The 14,187-nt window shown below is 40.1% G+C and overlaps 1 protein-coding gene across 11 annotated transcripts in view; it reads left to right on the top strand.

Annotated features, from left to right (window-relative positions):
- LOC108712621 (rap guanine nucleotide exchange factor 6) overlaps positions 1 to 14,187 on the top strand; it is a 136,797-nt gene that overhangs the window by 33,870 nt on the left and 88,740 nt on the right. The window contains exon 1 of one of the 11 annotated variants that reach the window (XM_041588016.1): positions 12,192 to 13,879. The exons of the other annotated variants lie outside the window; for them this stretch is intronic. Coding sequence (XP_041443950.1) covers positions 13,826 to 13,879 — 54 coding nt within the window. The 5' untranslated portion in view covers positions 12,192 to 13,825. Of the gene's footprint in view, positions 1 to 12,191; positions 13,880 to 14,187 lie in introns of those variants that run through there. 11 annotated transcript variants of the gene reach the window in all.

Here is a 14,187-nt window from a genome sequence, read left to right as displayed (position 1 = left end):
AGTTAAGATACTTACAGGTACATAAGATGCAGACATTTCTACATGTACGTGAGGTTTACACACTCGCATACATGTACCACACATGCACATTAAATATTTTTCATCTTTCTGCAGCATGACTAGTGGTTTGTGTGTTTTAACCACCAATCACACTGTTGGATCAATTATCTTAATGAAAGTTCAATTACATTTGTTTTTTTTTCAATTGATTTTAGAGTATTTTATTGTGTCAATGTCTGTATTTAGTGTAGTTTGTACTTTGGAGTAGAATGATATATTTACCCATTTTGGATTCAAAGTGTATTTTCCAAAAAATTTAGTTTTTTCTGGGCTCTTCTACTGTTAGGGGCACTGTCGACACACAATAAGCCCACTGGGTGCTTATTATGCAGCAGCCATAAAAAATCATGAACACTTTTATGTACATTCACATGCCTTGGGAAAACCATGCATACTAACAGGGTTGGACTGGGGGGACCGGGGCCCACCAGGGCTGCTGCCTCAGGGCCCCCCTCCGGCTTCCCGCCTGCTGCATGTGTCATGGCAGGAAGAACTGCAGAAGTGCAGGGTGCGGATCTAGGCCCCCAGCAGCCCACTGGGGTTTTTCCCGGTGTCCTGCCGGTCCAGTCTGACCCTGCATACTAAGGATCAAACTGTTTAGAAGACCCCTGGAGTTATAATGTTCATAAGGAATTGTGGGAGATGCTGCACATTAAAGAATGTGCACATTTCCAGAAATATCATAAGTTCTACGACCTTTAGCAAATCTTTTGGTAGTTTGGAGTAGAAAGATGGTTTTCAGTGGACAGCATACTTGTTTGAAGCTTTTATCAAACATAAAGCAGGCAGTATGTGTTTCAGCAGATTTTGAAAGTTTATGGAAGTTTGGCCTGAAAAATAAATAAATAAATAATTTTCTTATATAAACTAAAAGTCCCCTCAAGGAAATGCTCCTAAATTGAAAAGCACACAAAATGTTCAAAAATTGACTGGGAGTACACATAACTGAACGGGTATCTGGAATGCGTGGTACCCTGAATATGGAGGCCTTTCCATAATATGGATCTCCATACCTTTAGTCTGCTAGACATTAAATAAACCCAATAAGTTTTTTTTTTCCACCAATGTGGATTTATGCAGCCTAGTAATTTTGAGGTTCTATTTAAATATAACAGAGGAAAACATGATTAATTAGAATTCAAATTATTTTCTTAAAATGAACACTGTGGGAGATGGCCTTACCGTAATTTCGAGCTTTCTGGAAAAACAGATTTTGGATAAGGGATTCCTCACCTGTACAACATTTTTCTGGCACTGAAAGGGTTAGCAATGTATTTTTACTGCATGTACTATGTTTTCTAGGGGTGTAACCTATGCAGGTTAGCACTGTATGTGCCATTTATACTGCTATGTACACTGGGCCATGTATACAAAATGGCAGGGAGGGGTTCCCAATAGGTTTTGACCTTAATAGCTCGTTATTTTAAAGGGCTTCCGGGTCAAAATTGCTTTGGTGGTATTCCAAATTAGGAAAACTGGACAGACCTTCTAAAAACGATGTGGCAATCGGCCCCTGACATCAGCGGCCCACCCCCGACACCTCATTGGCCCTCCCAGCCACATCATCTGGCCGACCCCTGTTACATCACAGCCCAGCCTGGAGTTATCCACGGAGAAAGATGGCAACTCTAGTCCCCAACTTTTTTTTTTTTACCATAAACCAAATTTTAATGTAAAAAAAGTTAGAGAGCAACATAATCATGCAAACGTTTCCTACAGACTAAAAATATGAGATGTAATTGGCATTTGCTAACCCCTATCTGGACTGGCAGCCTACAGGAAACTCTGTTTGGCAGTACAGCTGGTTTTTATGCAACCAAAATTTGCCTCCAAGCCTGGAATTCAAAAATAAATGTTTTATGTCCAAAATTATAAAATACCGTAAATCTTGGCATGATTAATTTATAGCTTAATGTATGTAGGTTTATGCAAGTATAGTGTTTATTTTTATCTAAATTTCTATACTTAAAAACAATTATTATTTTTTTTAATTTGGAGATCCCCGAGGAAGGTTTAATGTTGACGCCCCTGAGAAAAGAGCCTGCCAATTTTACTGTTCTCTCTTTCTGGTTCTAAATTTAGACAGTGACATAATAGGAGCTTTTATACCAGCCTTCCCTTACCCTTCATTTTCCCTAGGGATGGATCATATTTTCATTTAAATTCTAAAAGATTTCAGCACTGTGTGTTGGCGACAAGTGCTGTTTAGATATAGTATCTCAAGTCATTAAAAATGATTCATGTTATAACCAGAAAAATGTATTATAAATGTATAAATATTGAGCATGAAACTCAAGAGAGGTCTGAAAACAGTTCAGACACATGCACCTTATTAAAACCTATTGTTCGTGATATAATTAAATTATAATTTTAGTAGCAAGTGAACTTGACTAGTAGCAAGTGAACTTGACTATAGATTGTAATAATAAAGGGGTAAAGAAAGATTCTATGTTAACAAATATGTAAAATAATGAAATATTTTATCATGTCTTTAGATGACAGGTTATGCTGAAATACAACTCGTTAAGAAAGCCCTGTGTCTCCCAAGTGCACCAGTACCACATATGTTTCTTTTTACAGTGATTTCTAATTGAAGTGTTAAAAACTGAATACAGTAAAGTACTGAATCTTCAAAGAACCTTACCAGAAATCAAGATACCTAAGATAAGTTTTGGAAGGCAAACAGTGTGCAATATCCTATCACTCCTAAGGAACTGAGATGGATGTCACTTTAGCTCCTGCAAAACCATACATTGTCCCTAGCACACAATAACCGTTTTGGAAATCAACATTATGAACTTGATTAAATAAGTTTTTCTACAGAAGGATCTAGGGTTTTTTTTGTAGATAACAAGGCAGTGTCATACTGTGGCCACTAAAGCAAATAAAGTTCTGTCTTGCATAAAATTTTTTGCATCTTTATAGGTCCCCGGTAAGGCCTCATCTAGAGTATGAGGTTCCATTTTGGACTCAAGTCCTTAAAGGAGAACCAAACTTTTATATTAAAATCCCCTACCCCCTACCCTACATGGACCACACTTCCTATTCCCTTCCCCCCCAGCCTAGGTGTTACCATCGGTAAATGCCCGTAACTCTTTACTTACCCCTCGTTGCAGATTCAGTGCATCAGAGTTCACGGGCATCATCTCTTCGGTAATCTTCGTGAAGTAAGCGCCACATTGGCGCATGCACAGTTGGGGTAGTCTTCCGGTTTTTTACAACTGCACATGCGCCAAAAGTGATGGAAATTGCAGAAGCGCCAGAAGAAGACCCGAAGATTTCCAAAGAGAATAAGATGGCACCCGTGAATTCCAATGTGCTGAATCTGCAACGAGGAGTAAGGTAAGAGTTAGGGTAATTTACCGAGGGAAACACCTAGGCTGGGGTGGCAGGGAAGGGGGTCTATGTAGGGTAGGGGGGTAGGGGATTTTAATATGAAGGGTTTGGTTCTCCTTTAAGAAGGATATAAATGAGCTGAAGAGAGTGCAATGATGTGCAACTAAACTGATTAGAGAGATGGAAGACTTAAATTATGAGTGTAGACTGTCATGGTTGGGGTTGTTCTCTCTGGAAAAAAGACACTTGCGAGAGGACATGATTACACTTTACTTTACTATAGGTCTGTTAGTTCAGTGACATCAGTGGTTGGAGCTTTGGTGGGGCTAATAAAGCATAAGATTCTTAAATAGATTGCAAATCACAATACTATATGTTTGTACCAGTGTGATTTTTACATAATAGATCATGCCAGACTGTTCTAACTGCCTTATGTGAGGTGGTGGATCAGAAGTTGAAATTAAAGGAGACATAGGATAAATTAAAAATGTAGGCAATTATGAGTATGGTGTTGCTTTTACATAGTGCTAAAAATTAATATTATCTTTAAAGGGATACTTTCATGGGAAAATTTTTTTTTTTCAAAATTAATCCGTTAATAGTGCTGCTCCAGCAGAATTCTGCACTAAAAACCATTTCTCACAAGAGCAAACAGATTTTTTTATATTCAATTTTGAAATCTGACATGGGGCTAGACATATTGTCAATTTCCCAGCTGCCCCAAGTCATGTGACTTGTGCTCTGATAAACTTCAATCACTCTTTACTGCTGTACTGCAAGTTAAGGTGGCCATACACGGATAGATCCGCTCGTTTGGCGATGTCGCCAAACGAGCGGATCTCCCTCCGATATGCCCACCTTGAGGTGGGCAATATCGGGCTGATCCGATCGTGGGCCCTAGGGCCCAACGATCGGATCCTAGCGTTCGCCAAACGGGCGGTCGGATCGCGGGACCGCATCAACGAACAGATGCGGCCGCGATCCGACGGGATTTTTAATCCCATCCGATCGAGATCTGGCCGACTTTCGGCCAGATCTCGATCGGGGAAGCCCGTCGGGGGCCCCCCATACACGGGCCAATAAGCTGCCGACACGGTCTGTCGGCAGCTTTTATCGGCCCGTGTATGGCCACCTTTAGAGTGATATCACCCCCCTCCCTTTTTCCCCCCCAGCAGCCAAACAAAAGAGCAATGGGAAGGTAACCAGATAACAGCTCCCTAACACAAGATAACAGCTGCCTGGTAGATCTAAGAACAGCACTCAATAGTAAAAACCCACTGAGACACATTCAGTTACATTGAGAAGGAAAAGCAGCAGCCTGCCAGAAAGCATTTCTCTCCTAAAGTGCAGGCACAAGTCACATGACCAGGAGCAGCTGGGAAATTGACAAAATGTCTAGCCCCATGTCAGATTTCAAAATTGAATATAAAAAAATCTGTTTGCTTTTTGAGAAATGGATTTCAGTGCAGAATTCTGCTGAAGCAGCACTATTAACTCATTTTGAAAAAAATGTTTTTTCCCATGACAGTATCCCTTTAATATAAAGGGTTTGGTTCTCCTTTAAGAAGGATATAAATGAGCTGAAGAGAGTGCAATGATGTGCAACTAAACTGATTAGAGAGATGAGTGTAGGCATGTAATCATGCGAGAGGACATGATTACACTTTACTTTACTATAGGTCTGTTAGTTCAGTGACATCAGTGGTTGGAGCTTTGGTGGGGCTAATAAAGCATAAGATTCTTAAATAAATTGCAAATCACAATACTATATACCAGTATGATTTTTAAATAATAGATCATGCCAGACTATTCTAACTGCCTTATGTGAGGTGGTGGAACAGAAGTTGAAATTAAAGGAGACAATTAAAAAACCCTAATTTTGTAGGCAATTATGGGTATGGTGTTGCTTTTACATTGTGCTTAAAATTAATATTATCTTTAAAGGGATACTGTCATGGGAAAACATTTTTTTTCTCAAAATGAATCAGTTAATAGTGCTGCTCCAGCAGAATTCTGCACTAAAAACTATTTCTCACAGGAGCAAACAGATTTTTTTTATATTCAATTTTGAAATCTGTCATGGGGCTAGACATATTGTCAATTTCCCAGCTGCCCCAAGTCATGTGACTTGTGCTCTGATAAACTTCAATTACTCTTTACTGCAAGTTAAAGTGATATTACCCCCTCCCTTTTTTCCCCCAAGCAGCCAAACAAAAGAACAATGGGAAGGTAACCAGATAGCAGCTCCCTAACACAAGATAACAACTGCCTGGTAGATCTAAGAACAGCACTAAATAGTAAAAACCCATGTCCCACTGAGACACATTCAGTTACATTGAGAAGGAAAAACAGCAGCCTGCCAGAAAGCATTTCTCTCCTAAAGTGCAGGCACAAGTCACATGATCAGGGGCAGCTGGGAAATTGACAAAATGTCTAGCCCCATGTCAGATTTCAAAATTGAATATAAAAAAATCTGTTTGCTCTTTTGAGAAATGGATCGTATTGCAGAATTCTGCTGGAGTAGCACTATTAACTGATGCGTTTTGAAAAAAAACATGTTTTCCGATGACAGGATCCCTTTAAAAATAGCCCCTTTATCAGAGCTCCCTATAGATGTTCTCTGGTCCCTGTCTGTGTTTCAAATGAGGGGTGAGCGTGTCCTAACGGTCCTTGCCAGAAGCACAATAGGAGGGGGACAGCCAATCACAGCCCTGCAATCACACAAGCACAGACAGGCTTCAGTTCCCTATCAGGTCCGGCTAGCTTCTAATTGGGTGCCTCCTCTGCACAGCTTGGGAATTCAGGGAGCAGGAAGTGAGGGACTAGTAGGGTTTTTGAAAAAATATTCAATAAATCCGCCGGAAACACTACTTTTTAAAGCACAATTCTTCTATATCTAAATGAGTATAATATTTTTTTTACACAAAAGATCTCCTTTAAGGTTTTCAATGTAATTGCTCTGTTTTGCGTTTTTTTTTAACCAGCCCAATGCAAGCACAAGCCTGTAGCGTGATCTGTTCCTCCAAAGCTGCCCCAGTAGCTCCCGATCTTCTCTTCTGTTGATTCACTGCACATGCTCTGCTGTCACTTACTGAGATTAGGGGCAGCCAATATACTGCATATATTAACAAACTGAGATTATTAGTACATGGTGGCTCTGAAACCAGTGCAATTAGCATCATAAATTAGTAATCAGCCCTGTAACAAGCTTCTTTGACAGGCAAACCATTGTTTTCCGATTTGATAATTTGCGATAATTGCTAAGCTTAGCTCAGAGCACTTGTGAGTGTCACGGACACTTCTAACAAAATCCAAGATGGGGAGTTCATGTGACAAATTTGTAGGTCTGAATTATTACAGTTCTAGAGATTAGGAAACTTCAGACTGGTGCAGTAAGGTCTGTATAAAATACAGTATTTCTGCCATGTTTATTTTTAGAATCCAGTTCTCCTTTATGTGAGGAAGTGGCCTTTTGCTGCAGTATAGAGGAGCTGCCGCTGGTGACGGGGGGCCCCAGTCAGCAGCCTCAGACACCCCAGTTAGATACTGTAAACCACCATCAAAATCTCTACCACCATTTACCCCTATTATGCCAAAATCCTCATCTAACCAAAGAATTTCTCATGTCTCACGGCTCCTTGCCAAACCCTGCATGTGGCAGGGTAAATATCTCTAGAAGTCCCACCCTCGGCTTTTCACCTGGTTTTCTTGAATCATTCTTGAGGGCTTCCTCACTTATTCATATGTTAGTACAGTGGGAAAATGCATTACTAGTTATCCCAGTATGTTTCTAATGGCAAACAGCACTCCATCAGCATTAGTATTATAGAGAATGCATTTACTGTATTGCTAAGATATTCTCCTTGGGGAATTCCAGAGGATGTGCCATATTTGCTGAAATATAAAATATAATATTTGAAAATTCTGTGTCCATGTGGGTGAACATTTAGGCATTGGATGCACGGGTATGACTTGTGTCCTATATGCCAGCATTAACAGTACAGGTATGGGATCCGTTATCCGGAAACCCGTTATCCAGAAAGATCTGAATTATGAAAGGCTGTCCCCATAGACTCCATTATAATCCAAATTTGTAAAAATTATTTCCCTTTTCTCAGTAATAATAAAACAGTACATTGTACTTGCTACAAACTTAAGGTGGCCATACACGGGCCAATAAAAGCTGCTGACAGACACGGCAGCTTATTGGCCCGTGTATGGGGCCCTCCGACAGGCTTCCCCGAATGATATCTGTTTGAAAGTCGGCCAGATGTCTATTGTGCAGGGTGAAAAATCTGTTCGTTGATGTGGTCCCACAATCTTACCGCCTGTAGTCCTACATTATGATCCAATCATTGGGCCGTAGGGCCCACTATCGGATCAGTCCAATATCGCCTACGTCAAGGTGGACACATCAGGGAGAGATCCGCTCATTTGGCGACATCACCAAATGAGCGGATCTTTCTGTGTATGGCCACCTTAAAATATAATTAATCCTCATTGGAAGCAAAACCAGCCTTTTGGGATTATTTCATGTTTAAATGATTTTCTAGCAGAAATAAGGTATGAAGATCCAAATTACGGAAAGACTCGTGATCCGGAAAACCCCAGGTCCTGAGCATTCTGGATAACGGGTCCCATACGGGGAACATTTTAACTGGCTAATTTTACATGTTGAAGGTTGGCTTTGTTTTAGAGTTCTCTTTAAAATTCTAGCATGGTGTAGGCAATCTGCAAGTGTTTTGTTTGTATATTTTGTTCTCGTTTGTCCTATTTTTTTATTAACTGGTCAGTAGGGGAATGAATTACTTTAGCAACAATGCAGCAGTTTTGAATTAAAAGTATTAGAGCACCTACAAATAAATTAATAATTGCTAAGTATCAATGCCCTCTTCGTCTCACAAACCTAGATAATTCTATACATATCAGGCGTCAAACCATTCAGAAGACACCCATGGCTTTCATATTTACAGTGTTTTACCTTCATACATAAGTAGTTGCAGGTGAAAGCTTTAGCAGTGATTTGCAGTTTAAACATTTGGAATACAAACAAATGTTTTCTTGGATGAGCATATGATTTGCCAACTGTATTAAAAATCCCTACACATCAAGCTGTTCAGAAGACGCCTAGAATTCATATTTTATCTTGGCATCTAATAAATTCGGATGGGCGATTATATGCTGAATTTCGCCTCAAGTCGATTTTGTGAAATTTCAGGAAAACTCAAATTTTAGCTAAGTTTTGCCATTTGTTAGTTTGGTGCAGAAAGACATTTTGATTTTAGCTGAATCATCAACATGTGAACTCTAATAATCTATTGTTTTCTGGGGTGAATGCACTTCATGACACTGTTACTGGGCATAAAACTCAGCCAATATGTTGATTTTGCAGTAGTTGAAGTGCATGAAAAATGTTTATGCTGGAAATGCATGGGTCAAGGCAGTTTTCAGCTTTTTTGGTTGTATTTTTCTTTATAAGCAGAACACTAATTTCTGATACTACTTTGTGATATTAAAAAATGTAAATATAGATACAAAATATAGTATAAATGTAGTAAAATAAAATTCTTCCCCAGGACATGCCCCTAAAGGGGTGGTTCACCTTTAAAGTAACTTTTAGTATGTTATAGAACGACTAATTCGAAGAAACTTTTCAATTGGTTTTCCTTATTTATTTTTTATAGTTGTGTCTTTTTCTTCCGATTCTTTGCAGCTTTCAAATGGGCGTCGCTGACCCCTTCTAAAAACACAAATGCTCTGTAAGGCTACAAATGTATTGTTATTGCTACTTTTTATTGCTGACCCTTCTATTCAGACTCTCTCCTATTCATATTCCAGTCTCTTATTAAAATCAGTGCATGGTTGCTAGGGTAATTTGGGCTCTAGTTACCAGATTGCTTAAAATGCAAATGGAAGAGCTGCTGAATAAAAAGATAAATAACTTAAAAAACACAAATAATTAAAAATGAAAACCAATTGCAAATTATCTCAGAATATCACTCTCTACGTTATACTAAAAGTTATCTCAAAGGCAAACAACCCCTTTAAAACTGAATACTATAAATTGTTCAAAAATTGTCTGTCAGTAAATGCAAATGAAGGATTACCATTATTTGTATTTGTACCATTATTTGTATTTGTACAACTGCAGAAAATGTGAGCAGCCAGACAGACACTTGTTTCAATTGCAATTATGTTGACAACTAGCCACTGAATATTTGCTTATAATTCTATTTCATGCAAAAACAATGTTGCTGTGTGCTCTTACTGTGTTTTATTGCAAGACCCGTCATTCTTCAGCCTTTTTTACATTTCATGTCTTGTAACAGTATTGGAAAATGTATAATTATGTATTAAGGATATACTTGTGGTACATGGATTGCCCACCATATTTGCTTTGGAAATTTGGCTTTAAAAGCGGTCTACTTGACCCCATCCAGGCGGACTGTGTATGGGGGCATACTGAAAGGCTGTTCAACTGGTGTGTGACTGAAAATCTTTCTGTTGATCAAGTTTGAGCAAGAACACCATCAGTATGTTGATGCAGTCCTTAACCAACGGGTCCCTGCCTTCAAGCGCATCCACCTTCGTGTTTGAGGTTTGGTTCCAAGAGGAGGGGCTATGGCATCCCCTAAGTAATACTCATAACACCCCTGGTCCAGTGGGAATGCCATGGGGCATTTGTTATTCTTAACAAATTGTTTGTGAAATGGAAATCTTTTGAAACTTCTTGTATAAACAGTATCTGTGCAATACATTATAGGTCTCACTTTCTACCACAACTGCAGTTGCACCTATTGACTTAAAGGAACCCTGGAGCTACCGCCACCTCTGGATCAAGTGCTAGCGCTAGTGTGCTCTCAGAGCCCTACATCAAAAGCCGCAGCACTCTTGAGTCTAAAAAATGGGGCAAATGGTTTGCTCTGGTGCCACACAGCGGAAATTGCCTCAAATGGGCTTGGAACTTTCATTATAATTGCATTCGATTTATGGCAAAGCAAGAGTGTCAGTCTCTTGCCCAACACCGGAAATTGGGCTTGGAACTTTCAGTGGAATTGCTTCCAATTTCTATCAAAGTTCGAGTGCAGTTGCAGTTCGAGTGCAGTTGCGTTTAATATTGAGCATTGCAAACTGTTGTATCATTTCTTCTTGTGACTTCAACACTGGAACTCTGGATGAAAAACACGAGGGCTCATTTACATCAGCAATTACGGTGGCGACTTCAAGTTTCCCTCGCAGCGAGTTGCACTCAAGAACACTTTTGTTCAAGGAGAAGGAAAGGTTAAAACTGTCAGCCTTATCAGAAAGGTCCACCTAAATATACCAGTAAACCCTTAAAGTAATGCTGCTCTGAATCCTCTGTCAAAAGAAACACAGCATTTCTTTCCTTCTATTGTGTACACATGGGCTTCTGAAACGGACTTCCTGCCTTCAGCTTAAAGGAGAAGGAAAGGCTAAAATGAAGTAAGCTTTATCAGAAAGATCTATATAAATACACCAGTAACCCCTCAAAGTAATACTGTTCTGAGTCCTCTGTCAAAAGAAACACAGCATTTCTTTCCTTCTATTGTGTACACATGGGCTTTTGTATCAGACTTCCTGTTTTCAGCATAAACCTCCAGGGCAGGGCTTGAGCATGCTCAGTTTGCTCCTCTCCCCCTCCCTCCTCCCATCCGTGCTGAGCTAAGAGCTGTAAGTGAGCAGGGAGAGGCAGGAAGTGATGTCACATCAAGTTTATATGGCAGCTTCTATCCTAAACAAACAGAGACAGTGTCTAGAGCTAGCTTGCACTATTGAGGCTAATCTGTTGACAATAAACCGTCTTAGAGCTTTCCTTCTCCTTTAAACCTCGTTGCCCCAGGCGTGAGCGTGCTCAGTTGGCTCCTCTTCCCTCCTCCCTTCCCTTCTCTGCAGTAATCTGAGCCCAGAGCTATAAGTGAGCAGGGAGAGACGCAGGCAGGAAATGATGTCACACCAAGCTAATACTGCAACTGCTATCCTAAACAAACAGAGAGCTTCTAGAGGTTTTAACTCAGGGATGGTAAAACATTCTACAGAATAAATATAGCATTCTAACTATTGCAGCTTATCTTTTGGAAATAAAATGCCTCCGTAGCTTTCCTTCTTCTTTAATGGTATTTGTGTCAAAAAATGCGCCGCCCACTTCAATCAGCACCGCTCAGTCTTTCCTGCCTTCGATTCAGAATTAAGCACTGCTGTTTCAAGTGGTGCAGGGGAACCCTGGACCTATCAAGTGCCCTATGTCAATCTGTGCAGTTCAGTTGCACCAAAAAAATCGGTTGCACTTGTCCCTCGCATGCCAAACACCTGAAATGATGCCATCGAATGAAAACATTCTCAAGTGTGCCAGATTTGCAGTGAAGTGCACGCATAGTTGTGTCACACACAGTTACATCAAGAGAAGCGCTTGTTGTGTCTGCAATGATGCCAGAATTCTGGGGGGAAAACGCATCATTGTGGGGGAAAAAAACGTGGCTATTACACTTGAAATTGCTCTTGTATACGTAAAAAAAGCCTTTGTCTCTCTGCTGAGATCCTACAGTTATAAAAAGCACCAGTTCTATTCATAATATAAAAAAAGACGTACTGGTGTATGGGATCTGTTATCTTGAATGCTTGGGACCGGGTATTTGGATCTTCATACCCTAAGTCTACTAGAAAATCGGTCAAACAGTAAATACCAATAGGCTGGTTTTTACGTCTATCTTTGTTTGGATCAAGTACAAATTACTGTTTTATTACTTGGAGAAAAAGGAAATAATTTTTACAAATCTGTGTTAAATGATTAAAATGGAGTTTATGGGACCTGGCCTTTATGTAATTTGGAGCTTTTTTGGATAACTGATTCTGGATACAATAAGGTGGCTGTGGAAGAGACTGGAGAACTGAAGAGGTGGACAACTGCTGGACAAAAAAAAAAAAAAAAAAAATACAGCCCAACTATAGTCTCTAATATCATTCTCTTTATCAGACAAAGTGTTACTATAAAGACAAACAACCCTTTAAAACTGCAAAATTAGCATAGCCTTTTGTGTACATAGACATATTTACCTATTTTGGAGTAATTAGAATGTGAAATTTTCTAGTAATTTTTTTGTAGTTTTCTAAGGTCAAGTTAGTAGCATTCTTTTTTACCTTGCGTTTAGATAGTCGAAAGGCCCGAAGCTCTGGACCCTTTTCCCGAGACTCCGGCCCCCCTGCCCGAGGCTCTGGCCCCTCGCACCTACCTTCTTTTTCTTTCAGCCCTGCTGGGGGCCAGGGTTGGAGGTCGGAAGCCGGGTCTGGGCTAGCAGGCCAACCAGATTTTTCCCGGTGTCCGGCTGGCCCAGTCAGACACTGCCTTGGATACATTCTGATTTCCCCCACTGTTGACATGTGCTCTACTGTTTTAAATTATTCTGCTCCTGGGGGCCGGGATATTTTGAACTTTTATTAATGCAGCAGCTTCCAGATATCCCTTTTCCCCCATTTATAATTTGTTTTTGAGACATTCCCTTTCCATGGCAAAAATCATTATTACAAATACAGTATGTATATTTTGGGGCAGGAAAAAAAAAACTGCTCAATTGGTGCCGTATATATTTTATAATATTCTTTGGATCATAAACGTCATATATCAGCCCTAAAACGAGCATGTTTTGCTGCACTATCTATTTTTGGTAGGTTATTAGGTGCCTTAAAGATGCTCTGTTGGCTGAATTGATCTAATGCAGCCACTAAAGGCTTTCTGTACAGGTGATGTCATCCTTTTAGCCAGGCTCTCCCCATTAGATATTTCATCTTGCTGCGTTCATCCAATCGATGCCGCCTGCTCCTAAGGGACCTACTGAGAGATGCAAGCAAGAGAGAGAGAAAAGAGAGACTGTAGTAAGACTCGGGACTTCTCTCTTTCAGCCGTTGTAAACAGAGCATTTTATTTATTTAATTCAGATTAACTAGACCTTTTTTTTTAAAGCATGTTAATGCTTTTATTTGAATGCAAATGGGACAGAAGTGCTCTCTTTGCAGCCACTTGATGCGGAATAGGCTGAACACCTCTATAGAAAATATCTGAAAAAAAAGAGGAAACTTGACATCTGTAATTTGGATCCGGAATTCTGCAAGAGAGAGACCGTCGCACTCGTGAAGAGGGGAGTTTAAGCAATGTAGATTCTGCAGTGTGCTTATTGCATTGTCTGGGAACACCGTCATTTATTTGGAGGCTTTATGGCACGAGCAATTGAATGGAAAAGCCTCTGCGTGACATACTGCATCCTTTCCTAAGTGCAGGACTTGCTGCCTCTCTGCAAGGACCATCTGCTGCCCGGTTACATTTCCTAGGAAGGAACACCCACCGTATCTAGTGTGAGAAGAAACTGGAATTATCCCATCTATTCTGGATGCTTCTGGCCAAAGGAAACTTTGAAATATGGCATTCCTTGTAAGATGCTATGCCAACTGTCTGCAGCCCTGGGCTTCGAAAGTAAGGTTTACAAATGGTGGATGGCTTTACCCGTCACCTGTTTTGGTGAAATTGCTTGGCTATGCCCTTGTTCTTTTGCTTGAGACACGTGTGTGTCCACTTTCCCACAGGTTAAATGAAGAATTTGGGCAACTTTTATGAAATATCCTATGGGCCTGTTTTCATTCTGTGAATTATGTTGTTTTGCCCCAATTCTGCACCACTTCCTGCTTTGTTTAGTTGAAAACCTAGTTATTGTAAGATTCCATAAGAAATACAGTCCTATTGTTTTTCTTACAATGCAGGCAGTAGTCTTCTGCTGTTCGTGC

The sequence above is a fragment of the Xenopus laevis genome, chromosome 3S (assembly GCF_017654675.1).
Source record: "Xenopus laevis strain J_2021 chromosome 3S, Xenopus_laevis_v10.1, whole genome shotgun sequence".
NCBI classification, from domain to species: domain Eukaryota; kingdom Metazoa; phylum Chordata; class Amphibia; order Anura; family Pipidae; genus Xenopus; species Xenopus laevis.
The sequence above is the reverse complement of the archived record's forward strand: the minus strand, read 5'-3'. Positions and strand labels throughout refer to the sequence as shown.